Source organism: Morone saxatilis, unplaced genomic scaffold (genome assembly GCF_004916995.1).
Source record: "Morone saxatilis isolate NCDOM2014 unplaced genomic scaffold, NCSU_SB_2.0 Contig0, whole genome shotgun sequence".
NCBI classification, from domain to species: Eukaryota; Metazoa; Chordata; class Actinopteri; family Moronidae; genus Morone; species Morone saxatilis.
In genome coordinates this window covers 474,252-499,521 of record NW_023339650.1, presented here as the reverse complement: position 1 = coordinate 499,521, position 25,270 = coordinate 474,252, and the positions used below count along the sequence as shown (strand labels likewise).

The following is a 25,270-nucleotide window of genomic DNA, read 5'->3' as shown; positions in this document are numbered from 1 at the left end:
CAAAGGCGCTAAAAATAATAATAGCTAAGAAGAAGAATAATAAGAAACATAGCAAATACAATACGGACCTCCAGTGGTCGCTGGCTCGGCCCCTAAAAAAACTATCCAAAATGTTGATAAAATGGTGGTGATATGTGGAAGTTATGTGCTTGTAAACACAGTCGTATTAGCAACATGTGAATTATAAGATGTCTCAGCTGGAGTCACAGGAGAAAAGGTCTAAGGAAGTGATGTGAAGTGACCTTATTCCCACTAAGGGGGGCTTACGTTTGTAAAAAGTTTTCAACATAAATGCAACTACCTTGCATTTACCAACCCCCAGGCAATTGGTAGGCAGGGAGATATCAGATCGTCTGATATCGTGAGACAGTAACACTTTCTCAGATGACTGTACGAGTCACGCACGCATAAACTCTACCCTAACCCTTTAATTTTTGAAAAAAGGTGGTAAGTGGACCTTTGAGATTAAATTATTTTGCCACACTACTGTTTCCAAGATCAAGAATAAAGCTCAATGCTCATGTGCTAACAGCTCATTGGCTGGTTTGATGGTGAATGTCCTGTTGGTGCTGTGAAAAGTGTATTTAAGTGCTGTAGTTTCCCTGATTAGATATAAATGACATATGACAACATTGATCAAATAAAGCCCTGATAGCTAAGATATTTGTAGCTCACCTCTCCAACAGTTCCACCCTTGGCCAAGAGTCGGTTGGAGACATAGTCCATCATCCAGTCTCCCTGCCTCAGGTTGTCACAGAGCGGATGTCCAAGATCATTCTTAGGGCGAATCTCTGCCATCACCGACATCAGCCCTAAAAATCACAAACTCTTCATGAGTACTCGTACAGATTAAATTCTGGAATAAATGATGATGTTATGAAGATGATCATGCAATGTTCAAGTTAAGTACCTTGCAAGCCACCATAGTTGAGAGGTAACCAGGCAGGAACATTGTAGCATCCTCCCCCATCCTCTCTCTCCTCAGCATCACAGCGGTACAGCAGCATGTTCATGTCCGCCAGAGTCAGCCTGGACATAATGCTGGAAGGAAGGAGCATATAAGCGGAAGAGCGTGTGTAGGGGAAATACATAAATGCCCTGATAAAGGCTCATGAACAAAGACTGCTAAAAAAACATTGTAAGGCCACTCCCTCTGACTTTTAAGAAGCCTATGCCCTCTGGTTCAGAAAACTTCACATTCTTTCATTCTTTTCAAATGTAAATAATCATCAGGGCTATAGGACTAAAACACTCCTACCCCAGGGTGGGGCTTTTCTTTTGGGTAATTTTGTTGCCTCACACTCACCTGCCTGGCAGAATTATCTGGGCAAACATGCAGCAGATACTCAGCTGCCCTAACTGTCTTTTTGTTGGCAAGAGTTTGGAGTTACAAAGGAAGTTTTTGCAAAGAGCTAGACTTCCAAAATCCCTTGTAGTCTTCTGAAAGCAGGACCCTGTCCCTGATGTTGCCAAAGTGGCATTCTACATGGGAAAGTTTTACGCTGGCATCAGATCCTGTTTCTCTTCAGCCTGTCACTCCAGCCCAGCCTTCACCCCAGCCTGCTAGCCTCCAGCCTAAGCTCTGGGCTTCCACCCAGTTGTCTCACCTCCAGCCCACACCCCAGTCTGCCTCTTATTCATCTAGCCTCTAGCCTGCCTCCCAGTTGTCCAGCCACCCACCTGCACCTTTGTTGACTATCTTGCCGTCTCTGTCTGCTGAACCCTATGAGCCCTCAATGGACCAGTTGAGGAACTACTCTGATGTCCAGAGGCCATCTTACAAAGGAATTCACCTTGCTATTTAAAGGAGTATCCCCATAGAGGCCTCAGAAGAAGGCAACCAGCGGTCATCCTGATCCCCAGTTGGTCATGCTCACCAATACCCAGTCACGCCTCCAGTCTGCGGTCATCAGACAAAGAAGCTTTGACACTCTTGTCGCCAGCCTCCTGCTCTGCACTCTTCACACCCCGTCAATAAACTTTCACTTTGGCAATTCACTGAACTGTCCCTGTTTGCATCCATTTTCTGAGTTTGGGTCCTTTTCCCTTGCTGCCTGACAATACCTGAGTTGAATCCACAGACAGTGGCTAAAGACTATTACTCTTATTGAGCATCTTTCACTCCCTCAGACTGTGCCCCTCACTCGTCAAGTGTGTAACATCAATTACCAAGTTAACTGGAAGACCTGAGGGAATAGAAAATTATTATTGAAATGCACTGTTAATTGTTAAGGCATACGAACATCATCAGCGGCTTGGTGAGAACAGATGGTGTGCGGAGTTCAGCCAGGCTGCAAGTCTGGTACTGAGGACTAAATTGGATCAGTTGGCGCCTCAGAGCCCCCAGCTGCTCCTGGGAACTAGGATCTAGAGTCACCCTATAGAAGAAAACAGACAATCTAAACTGGGCCAGCCATACATAAAAGTAATTAAGTGATTCTGTGAAACTAAGAACAGCACTATTCTACAGCTATTACTTCACTCCCTCCTCAGGTTGACCCACCTGAAGATGATGATGCAGCCTGGTGGGAACTTCTCAAACACTATCTCCTGAACAACACTGTTCTCTTTTGACACCATGTTTGCCTTTTTCACCACCCTACTGTCCTTTAGCTGGAAGATATGTTGAAATACTTTTAATGGCTAAACATGAAGTTACTTCAAATGTGGACTGTAGATACCATAGAAGAGTTTTGCATGTTTTAGACTATTTATAACAATTCAAACATACTTTACTGTATGCATTACTGCTCTCTGGCATGTATACAGCACCAGAGTGTTTTGGACCTATGTTGCCCACAGTGGAGAAACAGAAATGCATTTTTCACTGTATCCAGAATTCCACACCACTGAAGATGACTACAGTCCATACCTTGATGTGTTCTTTGATCTCTACAGTGCGCTCTGGCAAGCCATTTATGTTTTTGTCACCATTTTTGTTGGAGCTGGTGCTCACAATGGTCAGAGCCTCCAATACAACCTCTTTAATCTGACCTGAGAAGACAGGAGACAGGCAAAGACTCAGGGTTAGCTGGAATGTATTCTTGTGCTTCTGAGGATTAAGAGAAGATAAAAATAAAAGTTAACGATCAGGATGTGGCTGCATGAATATCACCTGGTATGAACATAGGTGGAACATCAAAAGTAAAATGGTGTGTCTCTGGATTCTTGACCGCCCTTCGCAGCACAGCTACCACAGACTGGTGACTGCTGGGACAGTGTCTGGTCACTGCAACCACATCCTCATCCAGCTGCTCCAAATCCACCTGGACATCAACCACAAAATGACAACAGAAAAAACTGAGACTGAACACTGAGATTATGTTCTCAGTATTATTTGGGGGTTCCACTGACTTAAAGGTGCACATGCCGGAGCCTGCATTGACGTCACTTCTGTTGGTCGTTCAAAGTAATACCAAACAAACCAGAGCAAGGCTCGCCCTTTCCCCCCCACGTTTCCGTACTGTCATGATACGCGCATGGAAATCAGAAAGTGGATTGTCTACACTAACGTCACTAAGATGGCTGGAGCTAAATCCAACTGTTCCCAGTTGGATGGTCTTATCTTAAGTCTTTATACAATTGTTTACGATATGAGCGTTATTAAGTACAGCTGATATGAAAAATTCTTGGTATCAGCTTATGGCAAAAGGATACGGAAGCCGAGAACGGCAATTCGTTTTTGTCGTGATACGAATTAATTAATAATGTGTTCGTCGTTGACTTCAAATTAATGCGCTGGCTACGAACGGCTCCGTCACTTACCGCGGCTTACAGCTACGCCAGCATGTTACGGTATGCCGTTTCGTCGGGCAAGCGGTATTAGATTGAAGTCAAAAGCTATGAACTACCTATTACATATTGAAATGGCTTACCGCGTGTTATAATTTCTTCTTCGCCTCCATACACTGTCGAGCTGCAAGTCGCGTGGAAGAGTACATTACTCATCAACTCTGTCTCTGCCCCCCAATTATGTGCATCCGCCACACCCCACTCCCTCCCCCTCTCCCAAACATCTGTGGTGATTGGCTGGAAACTGGTTTTGTTGTATTTTGGTGCACAGCCTGCGCCCCTAGTGTTTGTTTTTATGTTCGAGGCCGTTGTGGTGTCTCCCGAGACCGGGTTTTTTCAGTGTATTCATGGGGGCAGGCAGCTAGCGGAGTCAAGGAGAGATTGCACGATTTGGAGAAAAAATTATAATCGCGCTGAAACCATGCAAAGATCGCATAAGTGCACCTTTTAAGGGAAGAGTCTACTTATTGTACCTGTAACAATTCATACTTACTACTACTTACTGTTAACCTTCAAGTGGAACGTTGCTAGATCCAAGATTATTTTTTATCTCCCATCAAAAATATTTCCTCTTATGCCCCTCCCAGTCCTATATGAGGCCACCATAGTTCCCTTCATGCTTGGTTAAGGTCAGGTGTTCACTTGGTGCAGTGCTGCACTTCACTGCTAGATGGCCATTAAATACTACAACACTGGCATTTCTTATAACGAAAATCAAACACAGATATCATGGATTGACTGTACTCTGTACAGTGCCTTCTAGTCTTCCGACACTCAAGCGCTTTACACTACATTGCCCATTCGTCCAGTTCACACCACATTATATACAAGTGATGGCCCAAGTTGTTAGTTTTACAAAACAGAAAAACAATTCATCCACATCACAAGGGCCTCACCAAAAATTCGGGTTCAGTATCTTCCATGCAGGCAGTAGGATCTTGGGCTGAATCTCCACCTCTGACTAGTGGACGACGCTCTACCTCCTGAGCTACAACCACCCGTATGAAACCCACTAATGGATTTTTAACTTGGGATTACTATTGCAACACAGATATCGACAACAGAATTAATGTCATGCTGAGCAGCTCTGGGAGAAAAAATTTCATACTATATTTTAAAATGAGGAACAGACCGATAAAGCTCCTCTGCAGCAAGCTCTGGTGAAAGGCCTGTATCGTGCAATTTCAGGCCAGATCCCAGGGGTCTGCGATGACCTGGTCAGATGTTTGGGCCAGCAGAGTTCCAGCAGGTGTACTGATGTTGTCCCCCCACTCTTCAAGATCTGAAATACAACCCACATTAAGATTGTCCAAACATCACAGCCAAAAAACAAATAAAACATGGGTTTACAGCCTTCCCATTCAAGGATGACTGCGATTTATAGAACATACTATTTAAATATATAAGTTATGCATTGATTGGGGCTCACGCCTAGCTAACCTGGGCGAAAGCTGGTACCCCATGTACCAAATGGGGCACAATCTCGGCTTTGAAAACTGAGCGTTACTGTTTGGCTACGTTATTTGATTGTTACCTTGATAGGAGGAAGCAGCTCATCATAAGCCCTGGCTGTGGCCTGTGCGCAAACAGGCCAAGACCAGGACAGACCTGGGCAAGAATGTTACACTGATGCATGTCTGAAAACAAACAAAAACAAAGCACAGGTTAACCTTTACGGTTCAATTAGCAATGTCAACGCCACACAGAAAGCAACCCAACCAGCTTTGACTTACAACAGCCTTGTGCTTTAATTTGTTGAGGAAACAAGGGTAGCCCTAAAGCCAAGCGCGTGTTTAAATTTCCGTCAAATTCCTTGAATTTGCACTGGAAAGTCGAAAACAACGATAGTAAATTCCTCACTCAATCCTCCCGTAGCTATTTAGTTTATAGACCAATAATTAGACTAAAGCCAAAGTATAATCATCCGTCACTTGAATTGATGATGGCCTAAGACAGGGCGAGGATTAGCTAATTAAGAAACCATCCTTTAGGCTACCATGTAATATGTCCCTTTAGCCCGCAACATTATTTGGAAATCACTCATTAACTTTCTCTAATGCAGATGGCTACGCAGTTATATCTATCAATTCAAGGGTCCCAATGAAAATTAATCAATGTATCTAAAGTTATTATGTGCTTAAGGACATAAAATCCCTGGATGAGCTGCAATTTCTGATGTTAAACCTCAGAAAAAAACGAGGAATTCTTGTACTTGCGGTCCAAACACCTTTAGAGGATCTTACTGTCTAACTATATAGTTACTCTAGATGGATTACCTTGGCCTCTAGCACCCACTGCAGAAAATCTAGGAGTTATCTTTGGATCAGGATTTGATTTGCACATAAAGCAGACCTGCCTAAAGCAGACCTTCCTCTCCTGTGGAAACCAGCTTCCAGTTGGTGGTTCGGCAGGCAACACGCCCCCACATTTTAAAAGAGGCTTAAGAGCGTTCCTTTTGATAAAGCTTATGTTAGGGATGGTTCAGGACTCATCCTTGTTCGCGCTATTAGGCCTAGACTATCGGGGGATTTCCCATGGGTGCACTGAGGCTCTCTTTCCTCTGTTCTTCTGAACCCTCATGTCGCCATTAATGCATGGTTACTAACTCACTTCTTCCCCGATTTCTTGTGTTTCTCGTCTCACGGTTGCTCACTGGATACCTGGTGGAGCCTCCTGCCTGGTCCTGCCTTAACTGCCATGTGCCTAATACTCACTGACATATGAGTGTTCATTATTGTTATTAAAGTATTATTAATGTTTCATCAATCAATCAGTCACTACTTATCTATGTAGTTGGTTGCTATTGTTTGCTGTGAGTTCTGTCTGCTCTGTCCTCTCTCTTCCTCTCTCTCACCCCAACTGGTTTGAGGCAGACGACCACCCACCCTAGAGCCGAAGGTCTCCTAGGTTTCTGCCTATTTAACAGGCAGTTTTTCTTGCCCCAGGGTCGCCAAGCGCTTGCCTCTATGGTGGTACCTGTTAGTCTCTGTATAATGTTATAGGTGTCGGTCTAGACCTTTCTTTATTTGGATGGAGCGAATTTTAATTCAATTATAATTCAACTGATTAGAGGCTGATATTTCTCTCTTGACACAGACTATCAACTTATTTGGAACCAGCCAAGTGGTATAGATGTCTTCCAGCGAGAGACTGTCTGGAGAAGTGCACGTTTACCCCAATAACTAACAATATCTCTTCTCCTGCCCCTCTGATTGAAGGCTGAGTGTGGCTCATCACGATCCTAGTAAAACGCTTTTGGATTTGCCACACAGTTAGATACATGTCATACGAGACACTTCCTTCAGTGTAACCCTGTCTTTTGAGCTCCTTTGAGACATGGAATGGGCAAACATTGGTGGCTTCATGCACGTAGAGCTACTACACCCCCAAACCATTTTTTTCTGCTGAAAATTCAAGCGTATATGGGTACAGTATTAGTAGTGTTGTTGATTGACACATTTTCATCTTGGATTATTGCAAGTATTGATTCTACGATATTTTATTCAGCCTCTTTTGAGCCGAGGAGGCGTGGAGGGGGATGTTGAATTGTGTATGCATTTTTTGATAGGGGGAGATGGCGCAAAAGGGGCCACAGGGTTGGAAGTCAAAGCCAGGCTGCAACGGTAAGGATTCCACTGCTTGCGCAGGTCAAGGGCAGATTGTTTGGTGTGTTACGAAGTCAAGTGCCAGGCTTTAAATAGCGTAATGAGTGCACAAATATTGCTGGGTTCCTGTTGAAAGCTTGATCAAACATTTCATAGGAGGGTTATGAGGGCAGCGTTGTCACAAACCATCAACAGCACTAAAGATGAGACATGTTAGAGAGCTATAGTAGCATAGCAGTAATTTAGTAGGATTTACTGTTCTAAAGTAAAGCATACGTAGAAGATTTTGGTTAGTATGAATGTGGTCTTGCGGTGATGAGCAGACCTGGAGGGATTGTGATAGCTAGGGGCTTGAGTTCTGAACATTGCGCATGAGCCAAGCTGCGGATCAGGAGCCGCAGAGGCTGCGGCTGGAACAAAAGGCAACCAACGGCTCTCTGCCAAACCAGGACAGGCCAGCGCCCCCTGCTCCTCCTGCCCTGTGTGTAGCACCGCACAGCATCTGACGGTGAGACAGAGGGAAGCACTCACATCAGCAAAATCAGTGATGATTGATATGAATTTACTGCTCTACTGAAAGCATGCCAGCTCACACCTAAGTAGGCTACAACATGCCCAACTCCTTAAAATGCTGGTAAATTTAATTACACTTTGGGGTCTGTTTACCAGTAGAAAGGTTTTTAGTTGGCTTTACAAGGTATATTTGAACGAATGGTCTCACGTTGTGAATTTAGATTCAATATAAATTAAAGCTGCAAGCAGGACCTTGCCATCCCCCCACGTTGGGCCTGCGCACGGCGGTTGCCCCGCCGCCGCCGCACACACCACTGTCTCCCCCACGCCCCAGCTTCATCTTCCGAAGGCTGAGGGAGAGCCGCTCTACGCGTAGCGTTTCAGACACCGTGCAAGACTTTTGCGGGATTTCATACTGGAGGACTCTTCACTTGCGTGAAACTGGAAATTCAAGTGCCACACCAACACGCATTGACGCGACAGTAATAGTTTGATAACTATTGATCACCGATTTCTGACACTGCATGATTGAATTTTGAAGTCAATCGAAATCTGTAAGAGAAGTAGTTAAAAATTAAGAAAGGCCCTGAAATTTGGCGGAAATGGGCATCACAGTTTGACATCGATTCAACCTGGCCAACTTTGACGGCACGCCACGGACACGCCTTCAACGTAAAGACACAATCAGCACCACTTTTTAATTCAGCAAGATCTGAGGTTGACTGTACTGGACCAATTTGAGAAGTAAGATCCGATAAAATTCCTAGAGGAGTTGTGTTCAAAATACAAGGCAAAATTTACAGAACAAGTGAGCACGGAATTCCAAAATGGGGCCAACTTGACGGAACCAGTCCACAAATAGCCACAACTTAATCAGCAATGTTTTTTGAACTTGTACGACCGATTTTAAGTGACCACAAATTCCCTTAGAGTGGTTTTCGGTTTAAATTACAAGGCCGAAAAAGTTCGCGAAAGTAAAAAATGACAAATCAAAATGGCCCGACTCCTGTGGGGTTTGGGTATGGGTCCAAGAGGCCTTTTCGTAGCACCCTCCGGCACGTTACACGTGCCTACGTTTCATACATATTGGTGAGAACATGGCGCCAGGGCTGCCCTTTTTTTGAATACTGTAGGGTGCGCTCCAAACACGACAGACACGCATTTTTGGGATATGTGGCTACACGTGCCCTGAATTGCATATTCAAACTGATTATGGTCTCCGCACAAGTAATGTTACCCTGCCCAAACCAGAGCGCCACCACCTAGGTGGCGGATTGTACACATTTTTGAGCGAGCGTCAGGGAGCCCTCATGAGCGCAAGATATCACGTACCAAGTTTCGTTTTGAATCACACGTGCCGATCGCGGAGATATAAAACACGTTCCATTTTAAGAGCGCAGCCTTGTGGGATGGCCTGAAATTCGGTGCGCAGATGCCTAAGGGGAAGGACATGGGGGAACTATGCGACCCAAGCTCGGTGTCAATGAGAGCCATACCAACGTGAAGAAAGGGTCCAGCTCGCTTTTGACGGAAAATTTTTGAAATATCAAAGACTCTTTCAAACATTATCAAGTGCTACGTGGAAAAATTTTGGGCGATAGGACAGAAGCGTGATAGGAGTAACACGAAAAGTAGTTTGACTTCGCACGTCTAAAAATTATATATTTCAGCTCATTATCCGAAGCGGTGGATATAAGCGTTTTTGAATTGGTGGAAAAACTATGCGGGAAGTTATTAGCCCACCAAACGGCCACTTTTCTTTCCGATCTTGAAAGCAACACATAAGAATAATCAAAAAAAAATTTTTAAAGAAATGGCAGACTTATAGACAAATTGGAGCACACAGTTTAAAAGGAGTTTTAGTGTTACTACCTACAGAGATGCTGATTAGGCATGCCCCCGGTTGTAGAGAAGCAAACCAGTCCCAGCAGGGAAGCAAGGGAGGCAACGCACATCGTCTAGCCATCACAATTTGGCCCTTGTCAAAGTCGCTCAAATCCTCACGCTGCCCATTTTTCCTGCTTCTAACACATCAACTTTGAGGACAAAATGTTAATTTGCTGCCTGATATATCACACCGACTGACAGGTGCCATGATAACCAAATAATTTGTGTTATTCACGTCACCTGTCTGTGGTAATAATGTTATGGCTGAAAAACATTTTTGCAAGCTGCAGCAGTTCAGCGAGGCAGCCGTCACACACTGTTCAGGCGTGATATATGTCCAGGATGTATTAAGTGTGAAGCGCAGTGGGGCTTATGTGTAGGAATATGGACGTGCAAAAGCAAAAGGCTGTCTGACAGCGAGGTAAAGGTTTTTTGAGGTGGGGCTTTTTTATGTGGCTGCAGCCTCCATCCACAGCAGTGCAGCGCTCTGCTTTTGTCCTGGGGTCATTGTCAGCTTCACCAAACTGGGGGCGTGTGTACTGTCGTTTACTGCAGGTAATAAACTGACTATGGATAAGTACCTCACCTAAAACTGAACTGTTCCTTTATGGATATATGTAGATTTCGATTCTTATTTAAGTTCCCACATTCCCACAGTGAAGTTTGTCATTTGCAAAAATGTTTTTTTTTATTATTTGCAAACAACAGTTTTCATAGTTTTCAGTTTTCAATACTCAGTACTCAGTACAGTGTGCAGCCCTAACAACATAAGTCTGAAAAGCAGCAGACTTAGGCCAAAGTAAAAGCCAAAGTCATGTAAAAATGTAGCGTTCCAAACTCACACACAGTGCTGGTGCGATTGCTTACCTCTGATGAGCGAGGTAATACCCAACCTAGCCACACATACATTCTGCAGTACCTCTCTAATGATCAGCTCAGCCACCACATACAGGTCTGGCCTCAGACAACGAGCCTGATCGAGCATGCGCTGCAGGGCCAAAACACGGCAAACACAGACAACAGGGTCACCGCCATACCATGCAATGATGGGCACAGACCAGAACGAGGAGAAGATAGAGACAGATAGATACAAGTAAAGCAGTGACAACACAATGAGGGGATGGATGGGAGGATGATGGCGATGCATAGATAGACAGAATGACAAGGATGATGAAGCATTGTTTGGGATGGAGGATCGGGAAATTAGGTGAAATAACCAAGTTTGTATCAAAAGGCAATTTGAAATGAAAATATGGAACATGCATGTACGTGTCAGATGCAATTACAATAACAAGCCAAAAGAGACAGAACAAAAAGAAAGAGGAGAAAAGGAAGAAGACATTTAGTGTCATTCCCAGTCCAACCAGACAACTGCAGTTCTTTACTATCCTCCAGACTGTGCAGAGTGGAGCAAGGCAACGGGGTCGGGGTCAGTACCTCGCACCAAACTGGTGATTCCCAGGCGGTTTAGCCAGACATTGTCAATAAACTGACTGCCAGTAAAGAGCTCAGCTATCACATAGAGGTTAGGCCTGATGTCTCTGGCTGCTGCAAGCATTGCCTACAGGGACCAACACATAAAGTACACAGCAGTTAACCTGGAGTCCATCTACCAGAGCCAAGTGTGTGTTCCCTTACAAACCCGTGATACCAGCCCAAGATTAGATAATATGCATCTTTTAATTTGCGGGTAATAATAATAAAGTAATCTCTGCTGCTGTTATTAATTATCAAAAGGTATGGATAACAAGAAAGTTGACTCCATGGCTTGATTCTCTGTGCAGGCCCTATTTAGAGCTTTGATCAGCCAATTCGTCCCGAGAACGAAAGATTTCTATGCTTGCCTGAACAGAACTCGAACCACAGAAGCAAGTTTGGGCCCGAACCCGACCCGAATTCCCACTTTAAAAGAATAATAATTTATATTATAGTTTATTACAACCTAAAATAAATATTGTGCATATAATATAGTGCAAATTATTATCAAAATGAATAAATATCAAATACATTCTAAAACCTTAAATATATAAAAAATAAATAAAAGCATCTCATTCTTAAAAGCCCTAAAAAGACTTAAAATAAAGTAGAAAGTTGACTTAAAAACACAAATACAACAACTTGTATTTTACACGTGTGTAGGTCATGAAACTAACGTGAGACATGTTTTATCATTCAGCAGAAAAGAGGACCTTACACTTTCAAAAATAGACTTCCTTCAAAATCAAATTGACATTGTGAAACAGTCACACAAAAACAACTTCCTCAGGTTTAGGAATTTACATATGAATGCACAGCATCAGGAGCAATTTGGGGTTCAGTATCTTGCTCAAGGACACTTCAAAATACGGCAGGGAGGAGCTGGGGATTGAAGCAACAACCTTCCGATTAGCGGACAACTCGCTCTACCTCTGAGCCCCAGGTTTTCCTGGGGTAAGTCCTGTTTGTTTGACACATCCATCTGCCCCAACCTCCTCCATATTCTGACTTTCAAACTCTTTACATTACCTGACTTTGACGGTACATCAAAATATACGCTAGATGCTTTTGAGATTACTATGGATGCAAGGCCCTTCAGCACCAAGCTGTTTTAATGGAGAGGGGGAGGGCAGAAGGACAAGCAGTTCTACTGGTCTCAGTGATGAAAGATGTAAATTGAGAACATGTATAAACTCTGGACGGGTGGTTAGAGAATACCTCAGCTACATGCAGAGGGGTGGACAGGCAGTTGACCAGGCACACACCAGAGAAGACCTTGGCTGTAATCTCTGTGTACGACTTCATACGAGCCCACAGGTAAGGACAATCCTCTGGTTTCTCTCCATAACGAAGCTTGATTGTATTGCCCAGACAGACCAGTTCTCTCCGCAAGTAGACCTGTGAGCCTGCAGACATCACAATAAGAAGAAATGGCGGATCAAAAAATTGGTAGTGTAGTATCTTAATATTAGTTTTGTGTGATTTGAATGTAGAGCCAGAGACCTGCATATGTCATCCGATCCAACCCGGACCGATAACCGATAAATTTTATTCATATTTGGCAGAGCGTTTCTACTTTTTCCCAGTCTTTATGGCACTGGATTAGCAGCCCAGGAACAGAAACAGCACTCACAGACCAATTACATACATAGTAAATAATGTCATGTGATGCTACTCAGCAAATCAAATCAAGTCAGTGAGTGAGATACACACATTGGGGAGACAAGACAGGAGCCAACAGTCGCAGGAATAAGTGACTCAAAGAAAACGAATTTGGCGTGCTTTAAAATGAGAAAAGTTAGAGAAAATGTCTTCAAGCAAAGGAACCGGAACATCATAATGTCTAACTTGCATTATGAATCAGTGTCATACATACTGAAGTAGCTTAGCAGCTGCATCACTGACCCACAGGCGCAATAGCAGCACTGTGACTCTTTTTAGAAAAAGTTCTCACTCCTGGGCACTACTTTTTAAAAGCATTTTTTCCATTATACACCCTATAACACCCTTATGAACATTTTGTCAAAAGAATGACAAAATATCCTGCAGTTTTTTTTGTCACAATCCATACAATATAAATTTAAAAAAAATCTTAGACTGGTGGTTTTACTTCATTTATGTTCATTTTAGCAACACAAAGTTTCCTGACATTTATTCCTAAAAACCTGAAACAAAGATTGATGCATTAAGATACTTAAGTGTGAATTAAGACGATGCAATATGGCAAATGTATAGAAAATATACTTAATTTTACTGTCACTTTCAGACTCGTGCCTGATGGTTGAGGTAGCCTGTCTATCAACAAAAATCATCTCACAAATGTTGGTCCTGTTGGGAATTAAAGAAAATCAGGGGAAAATCATGTTTCAACCTCCTCTTCAATTTATCTTGCCTGCAACATAAAAACTGCAGCTTAAAAGTCCATGCTCAGCTGACTTGTAAATGGACTTGGTAGAGATACATTATAGGGTCTGAAATATTGTAAGCCTGTGCAACAATAATGCTTCTGTTTGTTTCTGCAGCTTCCAGCAACTGGCTGAAAAATTAAACAATGTATTATTGCCATAATGGTCCAAACTGTGCCTCCTCTTTAATACACTGTTGGTGTGATCCATAAAGTATGTCAATCAATTTATAAATCAAACTATTATCGTCACAATTACTCAGTCCAGAAGGTTCCATACACGGTTTAGGCTAGTTATGTATATAAATGTTCCATCTTAGCCTTTGTGGTATAACTTTTATGTATGGTGGTGAACATTATACACCAGAATAAGTTAATAGAAGTTAATCACACAAAATGTTGTTTATTATGTTGTACATGCACTATGGTTAAGTTACAGAGAAAAACTGAAAATCAAGTAAAGAGCACTGTGTATTAATTAATGATGATTTTGAGTGTAAAGTAGTATAGATTCTATGTAAGCACACAATGATGGTAATGTAGGCACTATGTTTTTAAGAAAAGATGAAGTAGTATGCACCATGGTCTTAGTGACAGGTTGATACATGTGTAGTACACTGGCTTTTCATCATGTAGTGTGTGTAGTACACTTGCTTTTATCATGTAGTGTGTGTAGTACACTGGCTTTTATCATATCATGTAGTGTGTGTAGAAAACACATGGTGTTTGCACAGAGGGTATGTGTATGGTTGTAGCACAAGCCTCCTGTCATAGTATAAAGTCTATAACAGTTTTTAAAAAAATACAGTAAAGAGCATCTGTGACATAATGGTGTAAAAAAGGTAATAAAAGGTTTAAAGAAAAAATAGAAGTATGATAAGTTAGATCTTAATGGTGTAATCTCTGAGAGAAAAGAGAAAAAGAAGATGTCCCATACAGGTGCAGGGTGGCTAAGTTGGAAAAACACATAAGACACCATTAGAGTGGAGAAACCACAGGGTTGGTGGGATGCCCGGGCATTTCCAAGGGCATCTCCAAAGGGGGACTTTACACCATTACGTCAAGGGTCAGAAAAAGTTGAAAAGAGGGCAGGACCTATGACATTGTTGTATAACCCTGAAAGGTATAAAATAAGATGTTCTGAGATGAAGAATTCAGTCTTTCCACGGATGACTCTGGCTTTGTTTGTCTGTTAAGATAATAAAGCTCTATTCTGCTGACAACCTTGATGAATCCTGATGATTATTTTTCACTAGAAGAACAGTATTTTTGAACCTAATTTAGACTTAAATTCTGATATGTTGGAACCAATCTTCTGATCAAAGAAAAACTTGTTTTGACTGAGATCCAACACCTTCCACACGTTATTAATGCAGTCAGGACAATCATCGGTTTCAATAGTGTGCAGTCTATTATGTTATAGATGTCCATGTACTTGCAGCTGTATGCAAAACAATGTTTATCTGACTCTGACTGTACAATATATATTAAATAAATGATGAATTTCTACTTAAAGTTTATTGAAAGTACCCAGCAGCATTTAGAAAAACATGCATCTAAAAATTATTGTTTCCCCTTAGCTCACTTTGGTATTCCCAATATTCCCCCTCTAGAGTACCAATGCAACTTTAACTTCAAACCTATTTTATTTTTTTACCTGCTGTGTCAACGTTTCTGTTCGCCTGCCACAGTAAAGCACTTACAGGTCTTCAGGAACACCATCAAAATGGATTTTTATACAATGCAACGTTCTATGTTTCTGTTATTCTCTGACTCGCGCCCTGCCATTGGACGCTGTTTGTATACCACCGTGTACCGGTAAAATTATTCGTCTCTTCTTTCTTTATGGACGTAAGATAGAGCATTGTGTAAAATCCAAGTTACGCACTTTTGAAAAAGGTTTGTTGTAATTTTATCTTCTCGTTGCCTGATGGTGACAACGAGGGCGCAGACATCTTGGATTCTTGTTTACATGTCATTCCAAAATACCTGATTGGTCCAGGGAAGAAAGTGACGATTGTTCCGCGAAGCCTCATCACTTATAATCAAAATCTGACTATGTGAGGAGAGAACTATTGCCGACTTTAAACACAAATTTTAAAATAACTGTAGGATGTCACATAGACAACTTTTCTAAACTAAACTAATAGATATTTTTATGAAATAAAAAATATTTAGTTCCCCATATAGACGGTTTCACCTTATGGCCTATTAATTATATAATTAGGAACACCCACTGTTTCATGTCAAAATGGCTGCTGTGCCAAACTATGCAAAACTAGAAGAAAGTAGGGAGATGCATTCGTTACCTGCCTCTAACAAGGTTGTTTACCTGGTCCAACAAAGTCCCTGGACAGGTCATTTCCTTTCACAAAGCCATCATGTGCCAGAAAGTGGCACGCCTTGTCTCTCTGCTCCATCAACTGCGTTTCCTCATCAAAGGTCATCTCTTCAAAAGGGAAGATGAAATACCTGGAGGAGACAGTAAATGGTAAATGGTAAATGGACCTGTATTTGTATAGCGCCTTTATAGTCTACCGACCACTCAACACACTTACACTGCATGCCACATTCACCCTTTCACACACATTCACTCAGTGATGGCAAAGCCCATCGAACAGACACGCATTCACATACATTCACACCCCGATGCACAGCATTAGGAGCAATTCGGGGTACAGTATCTTGCTCAAGGATACTTCGACACGTGTGGGAGGAGAAACCAACAACCTTCCAAATTGTGGACGACCCACTCCGCCTCTGAGCCACAGCCGCCCACTGACTCTGAGATATCAACACATGGATCAGAAATAATCTACACCCAGGTAATATTACACCTTTTAATAAACTTCATTAGAACCAAAATTTACAAATAGACTCCTACATTTCTTATATTTCTATAGATTTTTACCCCAATTTATATTTTTTTGTCAGATCATTTTACAGCGATTAGTATTTATTTAGATAGTAAAATTATTTTAACAAATGGTGACTTTAACAGGTCAGTGAAGATGTTACCTGGGACAGAGAGGGTATTTCCTTGAGACCGGACCCAGCTTAGGCCCCTGATCAGAAAGACGCTCATGAACTACATTTCTCACAATGCAGTCAGTCGCCTGAGGAGATAAAACAGCAATGGGGTTTCAACAACCCAAAAGAAAGTTGAACAGCAACCACTGAAAATAAATCTGTTATCCTCACACACACACACACACACACACTTGTTCTGCGTGGTGGTTCATCTCTTTGTAGGCTTCCAGGTTCAGCTCCTCCAGTCTCCCTCTGAAACTGTTACAACACTCCTGGATGTCTGATGGGCTCATACTGTTACCAGCGAGAAAGAGAGAGAATTCAGTCCATCAACACAGTGACTCTTGTATCACATGGTCATGACTTAACATGATATTGTTACCAACAGAAGGATCAGTGAGTGTTTCAGTATATATTGTTCTTATCAGCTTGACATATTCACATTTCAGTAGACCTTTCACCTTTGAATGTGCTGTCCATCAAGAAGAACTCCTAATTAATTCTTTGGGAATTTTTTTTACTCTGTTGTTATTTTCTTTTCCTTTTACACACTTTTTATTACTATTACAATCCAAGTGGATCAAAGAAATCCCATCAAGCATTCCTGAGATATCATGTTCACAAGAATGGGACAGACGGATGATGTCACAGTGATGTTGATGATGTCACAGTGAACCACAAAATGTGATCACTTAATCATTTTATCCCTTTAGACATTGGTGTGAAATGTTGTCATAATTAGCATGTGAATTCTTGAGTTATGGGCAAAATTGTGTTGTGTTCACCTTGAACTGTGACCTTTGACCACACAATTCTAATCTGTTCATTCCACAAAGTCCACAAATTATTCCAAATTTGAAGAAATTCCCTCAAGGTGTTCTTAAGGTGTTCTTGGTCAAGGCAGACGGCCACCCACCTAGAGCCGAGGTTTCTGCCTCTTAAAGGGAAGTTTTCCTTGCCGCCGTCAACCAGAAGTGCCTTGTCATGGTGGGAAAACTGTTGGGTCTCTTTTAAATAATTTTTTTCATAAGCGCATACAGTCTAGACTGTTTTATTTGAAAACGGTCCTGAGATAAAACATTATGATTGGCGCTATACGCAGGAATAAAATTGAATTGAAAAAGATATTACATTCACATGAAAAAGACAGACATGAGGTCATGGTGAACTTTTACCTTTGACCACCACATTTGCATGGGACGGACGGAACCGGAAACAATACAATAACAATATATTTCACCACACAGTATATGCAACTGAAATCTTGTCATATTACCACATCTATATATCTATATTACTATATCTATATGCCAGTATCCAACTGTACTTTCCCTGCCCCATGGGGAGTAAAGCAGGTGAAGGCTATAGAGAGGAGTCACCTGTGAGGTGTGAAAATGTTCAGGGCCGAGTTCATGTCCACTTTGTTTCCAAAGCGTCTGTGCTGAAGGTCCTGCACTATCTTCAGCTGCTTCTTACACTCAGGACTGGACCTGGACCTGACACCTGAACTACCTGGATGGATAAATGTCCGTACATTAGCTTCTTCAGAATGCAGTGGAATAGTAAGGTGTTTGTGGTGTTTTGTCTCCTAAGGAGACAACTAAAGTGGTCATCCCAAACAACATTTGCCTTATTTAGTTCTCTCATAAACCCATCACCTATTTTTGTTTTGTAAGTGATTTTTGTTTTATTTTGTTTTTTTGTGTTGTTTTGTTTATACATGTTACATTTTTGTTCTATTTTACAAAAACACATTTTTCCTTTTAAAAATAACTGAAAAGACTAATTATGAGCTTAATTTTAAGCACATGCTTCAAAATACTTACCTTACTAAACATAGACTACAAATATTGAAATAATTCTATGAATGTATTTTTTAGTGTGTGTGTATGTTGACACTTTTCTGTGTTCCTTCATCATTGTTGTCTCACCCTCCTGCAGCAGCTGTTTGAACTGCTCCACAGCATCATCCACGTTGACTTGCAGAAACTCCCACAGCCTGAGCCTGGAGAAGACCTGCTGCCACAGGAGGCCCTGCAGAGCCTGGCACACACACACACACACAGTGCTACAACTTTCCACTGGGTGGTATGGGTTGCAATTGGTCCATTTTATTCCCCTGCTTTTCATTAGTTTATTTCCATCCCACCACTACTGAGGTTGGCAAAATACAGAGGAAAAGGCGCTATGTCAGGACATACATTTTAGTTGATGAAATAAAAAAAAAAAAAACAGTGTGTACTGGCTACATGTTTCTACAATTTGAGAATATAAGAATCATTTTAGGCCTACAACAATGATTTATAATATTTATAATATATTATTTAAAAAATAATATAAATATATATGTATGCCATATATTTTGACGAAGCCACAGGGAGCCACTGGAGGGGGTGTAAAGAGCCATATGTGACTCTGGAGCTGCAGGTTTTGCTATCCTGGACCTATGTTAACAAATAAGACCAGCTGTGAGAAGACTGATTATTTCTATAAAGTTATTCTTAATGCCTTCCACCAGGTACCAGGATTCAGTCGGATTCCCCTTCTAATAAATTAAACAGGGCTGTAAAAAATCCTTTTGTCCAGGGACCGCCAGAATTAGCATAAAATGAAAGTTCCTTGTAGGGGTTTAAGCACGTCGATGTTCAAGTGGTTCTTAGAAATGTCTGTTCATTTGATAGTGTCTGTCATTTGAACACAGAATAGACATAACATGGTTTTGAATGCAGAGCAGAAGATCAATAGAGACTTAAGACTTTGTCTTGGCTTTTGTTGCTGAAACTGGGTGGAAACAATTAGAGTTTTAAAAACAATTGTAGAACCAATCCTTTAGGGCAGTGACATATTGAAACATTATCGCACCATATACTGCATGTTTTAAAAGGTTCTCTCTGTGTTACAAAGTGATATTTCCAGTTTAGTTTCTCTACAGGGGATAATGGATGAAGAACATTGTTGGTGCGTCCTTAAAGTAAGGACCGTATATTTGTTACATTGTATTTAGAAATATCCAGATTGGTAGGTGCTGAGATCTCTGATAGTCCAGTATTGCAAGAATAGTGTGTTTTTGGATTTGTGTGTAGAGTTTTGAGAATCTAAGGTTTCAAAACAAAAAATGGACAAATCTGGTTATTGGTAATAAAAATATATAACATGTTTAGTTATATAAGAAGTGCACAAGGTTGTATCTTGACTTTAACGTTACAGCAAGTAGCCACAATTACAGTAAGAATATTCAGACTCACATTTATGTGATGCTCATCTTGAATGCATGCTGGTACTCCTTGTTCAGCATATTTCCCATTAGCCACCTCACAGTTGAGATGCCACAGAAGTCTGTCCAGAAGCCATGCTGGTTTCAGATAAGGAGAGTTAACCAGGTTGTAACCACACTCAGGATGGAGGTGAATCCACTCACTGTCAGCCGCTAGAGACAATGGATGGTGGTAGAGAAGAGCAGAAAAGAAGAGAAGAGATTAGAAAAAATTTGCAACTACTGTGTATTTGTTACTATGTATTCACAAAGTATCTTATCTTACCATTAGGAGTGTAACAAAATCCTAGCAAAATGTAAAAAGCAAAGCAAAAAAATAAATAAACAACAACAAAAAAAGACATGTGAGCGTACCATGGGAGGAGTTGAACACTGAAAAGGACCAGGCATCGATCCTTGTGGTTACCCAGTGGAAAGGACGTAATACTTTACACGCTTTCCATGCCGTGCAAATTTAAACGATTGCCCTGTGTGGTAGAACTACACACCGACTACCCAAGATGCTATAATCAGATAGAGTAGATAGTGTTAGCTAACAGGTCCAGCAAGATGAGAACTGCTGAATTTGTTCTTGATGACCTCAGGGCTTGTATCGCAGACAAAAGGGCAGAAGTGGGAATTAAGTAAATTAGGGTTGCAAGCCTGAGACTTCACATTTGAACCTTCATGCAGTGACATTGGTCTGTATTTATAAACTTTAGATGGGTTCTGAGTGGGTTTTTCAACAGTGGGGTGTCCTGAGACTGCCTAAACATTGTGGGGAATGCACTTTTTTTTTTTTCACATTTGCGTGACCGCAAGTGGTGGGACAGCTCAAGTCATCATCATCAAATCATAGGTTTTAAGGACATCTCCCTCAGCAAGAGAGTAAAATGCAGAAACTGATGTTGAAAAACCTTGAACCAAGAACAACATAGGGGAAACAAGACTTCAATCTTTTAGGTCCAGATTTGTTGGCATCTAGCAGTGTAGTTGCAGACCTTAACTCCCTGCTTGACCCCTTCCAAGCGTGAAGAAGAAACTACAGGGGCCGCACTAAACGGCCCTATCTAAAGCTATGCTTGTTTTGTCCATTCAAATCAACTGTTGACTTTAATCAATAGTGACAGCTGAAGAGTCAAAGGAAATAGTTACGGACTGAAACTCTGGGCCGTAGGGGCAAGGACCCAGCTCTACTGGGTGAGCTAACCCTAAACTATAACATTCTAAAACACCAAGGCACCCAATGTATAGTTAGCTAAATGTAGTTTCTGTATTTGAAAATTAAGATCAGAGAGGGAAGGTTTTTCTATCTGAAGTCTAGCTGTCATGTTCTGATAAAGTGAACCCTGTTACCAGTCTATCTATGTATATGACCTTCAACATGAATAGGGACTAAATGTCAATGAGGAAACGGAGAAGGTGATGTAATAGCACAGCTGCCACTGTGGTTTATTTCCACCACAGCACTGCCACTATCCTTGTTAAGAGTAAGACAAGACTTTTCACTCATCGCACTGAGTCACTACAACAGCTGATAGAAATAGCATACAATCACATTATATAACAATGTTTCACTCACAAGTGTTTGCAAGTGTAATATTTCCCCATACAAAGCCACCGATTATAACATAAAATAATCCAATTGTTCCAATGTTAAAATCAGGTGGTGCAGTGAAGGTTGCAAATAATAGCAAACTGAGCAGCTAATTGATTATTCGAATCAGATTACAGGTCCAGTGTGTAACATTTAGGAGGATCTGTTGTCACAAATGGAAAATAATATTCATAGGTGTGTATAATCACCTGAAAAATAAGAATCGCTGTGTTTTTGTTACCTTAGAATGATACGTTTTTATCGACAGACGCAGTGGTTTTTTGCATGTTTTTGTGGCCACCATAGATCCTAAAAGGCTGAGCTGTATGATTGCAATCTGCAACTTCACTGCTAGATGCCACTAAATCTAACACACTGGTCTTTTAAGCTTTACAAATACAAAATAAATATCTCAAAATACATTCTCCTGGATGAAATCCTATTTAATGATTGGTTCCTGAGGCACAGACATGTAAACAGGACAGAGCCCCCACTCCTCCTGTACAGGAGCAAGATGACCACTCTGAAAGAGACACAAAACAGCTACAAATGACATGACCATATTGTTCTTTAGGATGGTTCTTTCAGTTTGTGGTTGTTTTGTGCCTGTTTTTAGCTTTCTGAACTGCTGGGCTCCCACTCATTAATCCATGTATGACTTTACCTGTGTGATTATAGACCACATCAGTGATGCAGACCATGTTCCAGTCTTTCCTCAGTGTCTCCAGCAGATTACCGATGTCTCTCCAGGTACAGTGCTTCCCCTCAGGTGAAAAGTCAGGGTTCAACTCCAGCTGATCAGCTATGGAGTAGCAGAAGCCAGACAGACCAAGCTTCTGGAGCGGGGTGAAGTGGATCATGTTGTAGCCTACACAGAACAGAGCCAAAAGCAACATGAAACCTCAGATAAAGAGAGTTCATCAGCATCGTTGAGATCAGTTCATTCTTGTATAGCAACATTTGTTTTCGTAAAATAAACATTCATCAACAAGTCCACAACCCACTTGCTCATAAAGCATGACCTAAAAGACACTGAAAAGCTCCAAGAACAGCAGAATTTGAGATAATTCTTCGTGGGTTCATCAATGACACATAACATTAGACACAGGGACACAGTAGAATAGAACCTTTTCCAGTGACCAGTGTGTTGTGAGACAAACGTAGAACTACTTGAGTGGATGGATGGATGGATGGATAGATGGAAAGATGGATGGATGGATGGATGGACGGATGAATGCATGGGTGGATAAATGGATGGATGGTATTTTGTAATCAAATTCCTTTGGTTGCCAGTTTGTGTCAAGTGATAAGGGCAAACTGACAATTTCATATGTTAAAACACTAAAAGTGTATGTATGGAATTTGTTCCTTCACACATGTAGGACACAACAAGAGATTTGTCGTGTCAGACGTGTTCTCACATGTTGGAAATACTCTTTTTGCAGCGCATGCAGCAGGACACTGGTATTTTATAGTGAACTATGAGCAGGATGCACAGTCTACGTGGAAATTAGAATGTTTTCACATCACAGACGACCAAGAATTATTATAACATGAGGTTACAAAATGAGGCTCATGATATTAAGATAGAGTAAGATAGATAGTTTATATGAAAACCAAACAATCTACAAACTAACAAACTAACTTTTTTTATTTATTACTTGAAGGCTACATGCCACTCTTGTTGTTTGTGATGTTCAAATGTCTTTAATAAAGGATTGGATTTATTGTTTTGTTTTTGTTTTTGTTTTTTACCATGGTATTGAGTTAGATATCAAGAATGGTAGAATTGTACTGATATTAGTATCAGATATATTATTTCTGGTAATGTGACATCCATATATTGACATAATACCCAATATCTGCATTGTTAATGTTGTTGTGTCATAAAGTACTGTAGGAGATTGATACTGTATTCAGAAAATCTGTGGTCAGATCAGTTTGTCATGCTGGCCCACTCACCAGTTTCCTTTGCAACCCTGATCCTGTCAAGCCATTTGTCCAGTGGGCCAAGGCATTTGGCCAAGTATGTTTGGCTGCTGATGCAGTCCAGCAGGAGGACATCATTGTTGCCTCCCACTCTCAGCACTGGATCAACCACAATGTAACCACTGCTCACTTTTTCTGTATCCCTGTCAAAGAGAAAAAACAACTCTAAGCCCCTGATGGATTGGACACACGTGCATAGCTGTAGATGATGTTTAGTTCAGTGGTTCATGTCAGTTTACTGGACACAATAGTTAATTTTTTGCCCTGGCTGGCTCTCCTTGTGGTAATGCAGATCAGGTAGTGCAGGTCAATTCTGATATTTGTGTGAGAGTTAATGCATGTGTTTCCTCTTTCTCGAAATACAAAAGCAAGATTCTGGCAGAGACACACACACACAAAGACCTTTCACAGATTGAGTTCTTTCATTGAATCACAATTTTTCATCAATCAAATGGCAATCAAACAAATGCTATTAAGGTAGAGACTACAATAGGTGAGATTAACAGATGTTCTCATTGCTACTGGGGCAATTAGGGCGGTGCTCAGAGCTTATTCCCTTTGGAGTAGGAATATGTTCAGCACATTTCCATTATAAGATAGTTGACTCATGTATGCAAAGCTAAAGGGATATTCCACCCAAAATATAGCTTGGTGGTAAGTATTTAATACAACCCTGTTGTTGATGTTAAATAGTACAGTATAGTAATAGTAGTTTTTTTTTTGGTTACTGTCCTTGACCATTGTTGGGAAGTAAGGCATTACTAGTAATACAATTACAGTAATAACATTAATTTATTAATTTCCCCAGTAACTAGTAGTGTAACTAATTACTAATACATTTCAGTAATAATAACAGTATTGAATTAATGTGATGCACATGTTAAATATAAACCAGTGTGTTACTGCTGCTGTTCATTACATCTGGACTGATGTTTTTCAGTGTAGATGAATGTTCTCCTACAGTCAGTCAGTCAGTTGCCTTTTGTCTTTAAACTTTGTCTGCAAACTGACCAGGTGATCACTCTGTTGGTGGTCAAAACACACACGTTTATGGGTGGCAATTCTAAAACATGTGTGCACCAGCCAAGCTGACCTGCTATATGACCTTTAGTGCTTTATTTTAATTTGTGGCTGTTCATTATTGTGAAATTTACTTGCCACTAAATGTTGCACTAGAGCATCTCAGACCAAAACAATGGGTGCTACAGCTCCATTGACAAAACTAGTAATTTTACTTAGCAGATAATCATAAAACACACTTCAAACTGGACTGAAACACCAATGTTGGTTTGGTCAAAATAAACCCCTTCATTCAGCGAATTCACTAAAGAATTCCCATTGCTAGGTAGCCAATGTTTTCCTTGGGACAAATGCGTCTGTAGTACACTGTTTTTGCCACTGACAGGCTTAGATTGTTATTCAAGTGTCTGACAACATTATGGAAAGGGTCCCTACAGAGATTGACCTTTAGTTTAACCAGAAACAGCAGTAATATCACTATCACTCACCACAAGACTCCATATACAAACAGTCATTTTACTGTTACTACTAACTCAGGTTTGCTAAAAATAAATCCATAATTTACCGACGTAGATAAAAAACGTTTCAGTCTCTCCTCAGTTTTATCCAAACGGACTAACATGCACTAACATGCTGTGTATAGAAACCACAGAGAGGCTGCGAAAGTAACACAGAGGGAGTGTGACACCATGACCCCACTATAT

General features: G+C 41.1%; 1 protein-coding gene across 1 annotated transcript in view; it reads right to left on the bottom strand.

The window, feature by feature from the left end:
• Window positions 1-675: 675 nt before the first annotated feature.
• The window catches only part of LOC118324005 (glycogen debranching enzyme), a gene marked incomplete at its 3' end in the record, with an annotated part of 26,134 nt that continues 1,539 nt past the window's right edge, over window positions 676-25,270 (bottom strand). Inside the window, 17 exon segments of the mRNA XM_035656110.1 lie at window positions 676-812; window positions 911-1,041; window positions 2,244-2,378; window positions 2,504-2,613; window positions 2,873-2,994; window positions 3,116-3,404; window positions 10,748-10,785; window positions 11,235-11,358; window positions 12,492-12,679; window positions 16,010-16,149; window positions 16,696-16,793; window positions 16,899-17,001; window positions 18,087-18,219; window positions 18,639-18,750; window positions 19,953-20,134; window positions 22,222-22,425; window positions 23,520-23,689. Coding sequence (XP_035512003.1) covers window positions 676-812; window positions 911-1,041; window positions 2,244-2,378; window positions 2,504-2,613; window positions 2,873-2,994; window positions 3,116-3,404; window positions 10,748-10,785; window positions 11,235-11,358; window positions 12,492-12,679; window positions 16,010-16,149; window positions 16,696-16,793; window positions 16,899-17,001; window positions 18,087-18,219; window positions 18,639-18,750; window positions 19,953-20,134; window positions 22,222-22,425; window positions 23,520-23,689 — 2,416 coding nt within the window.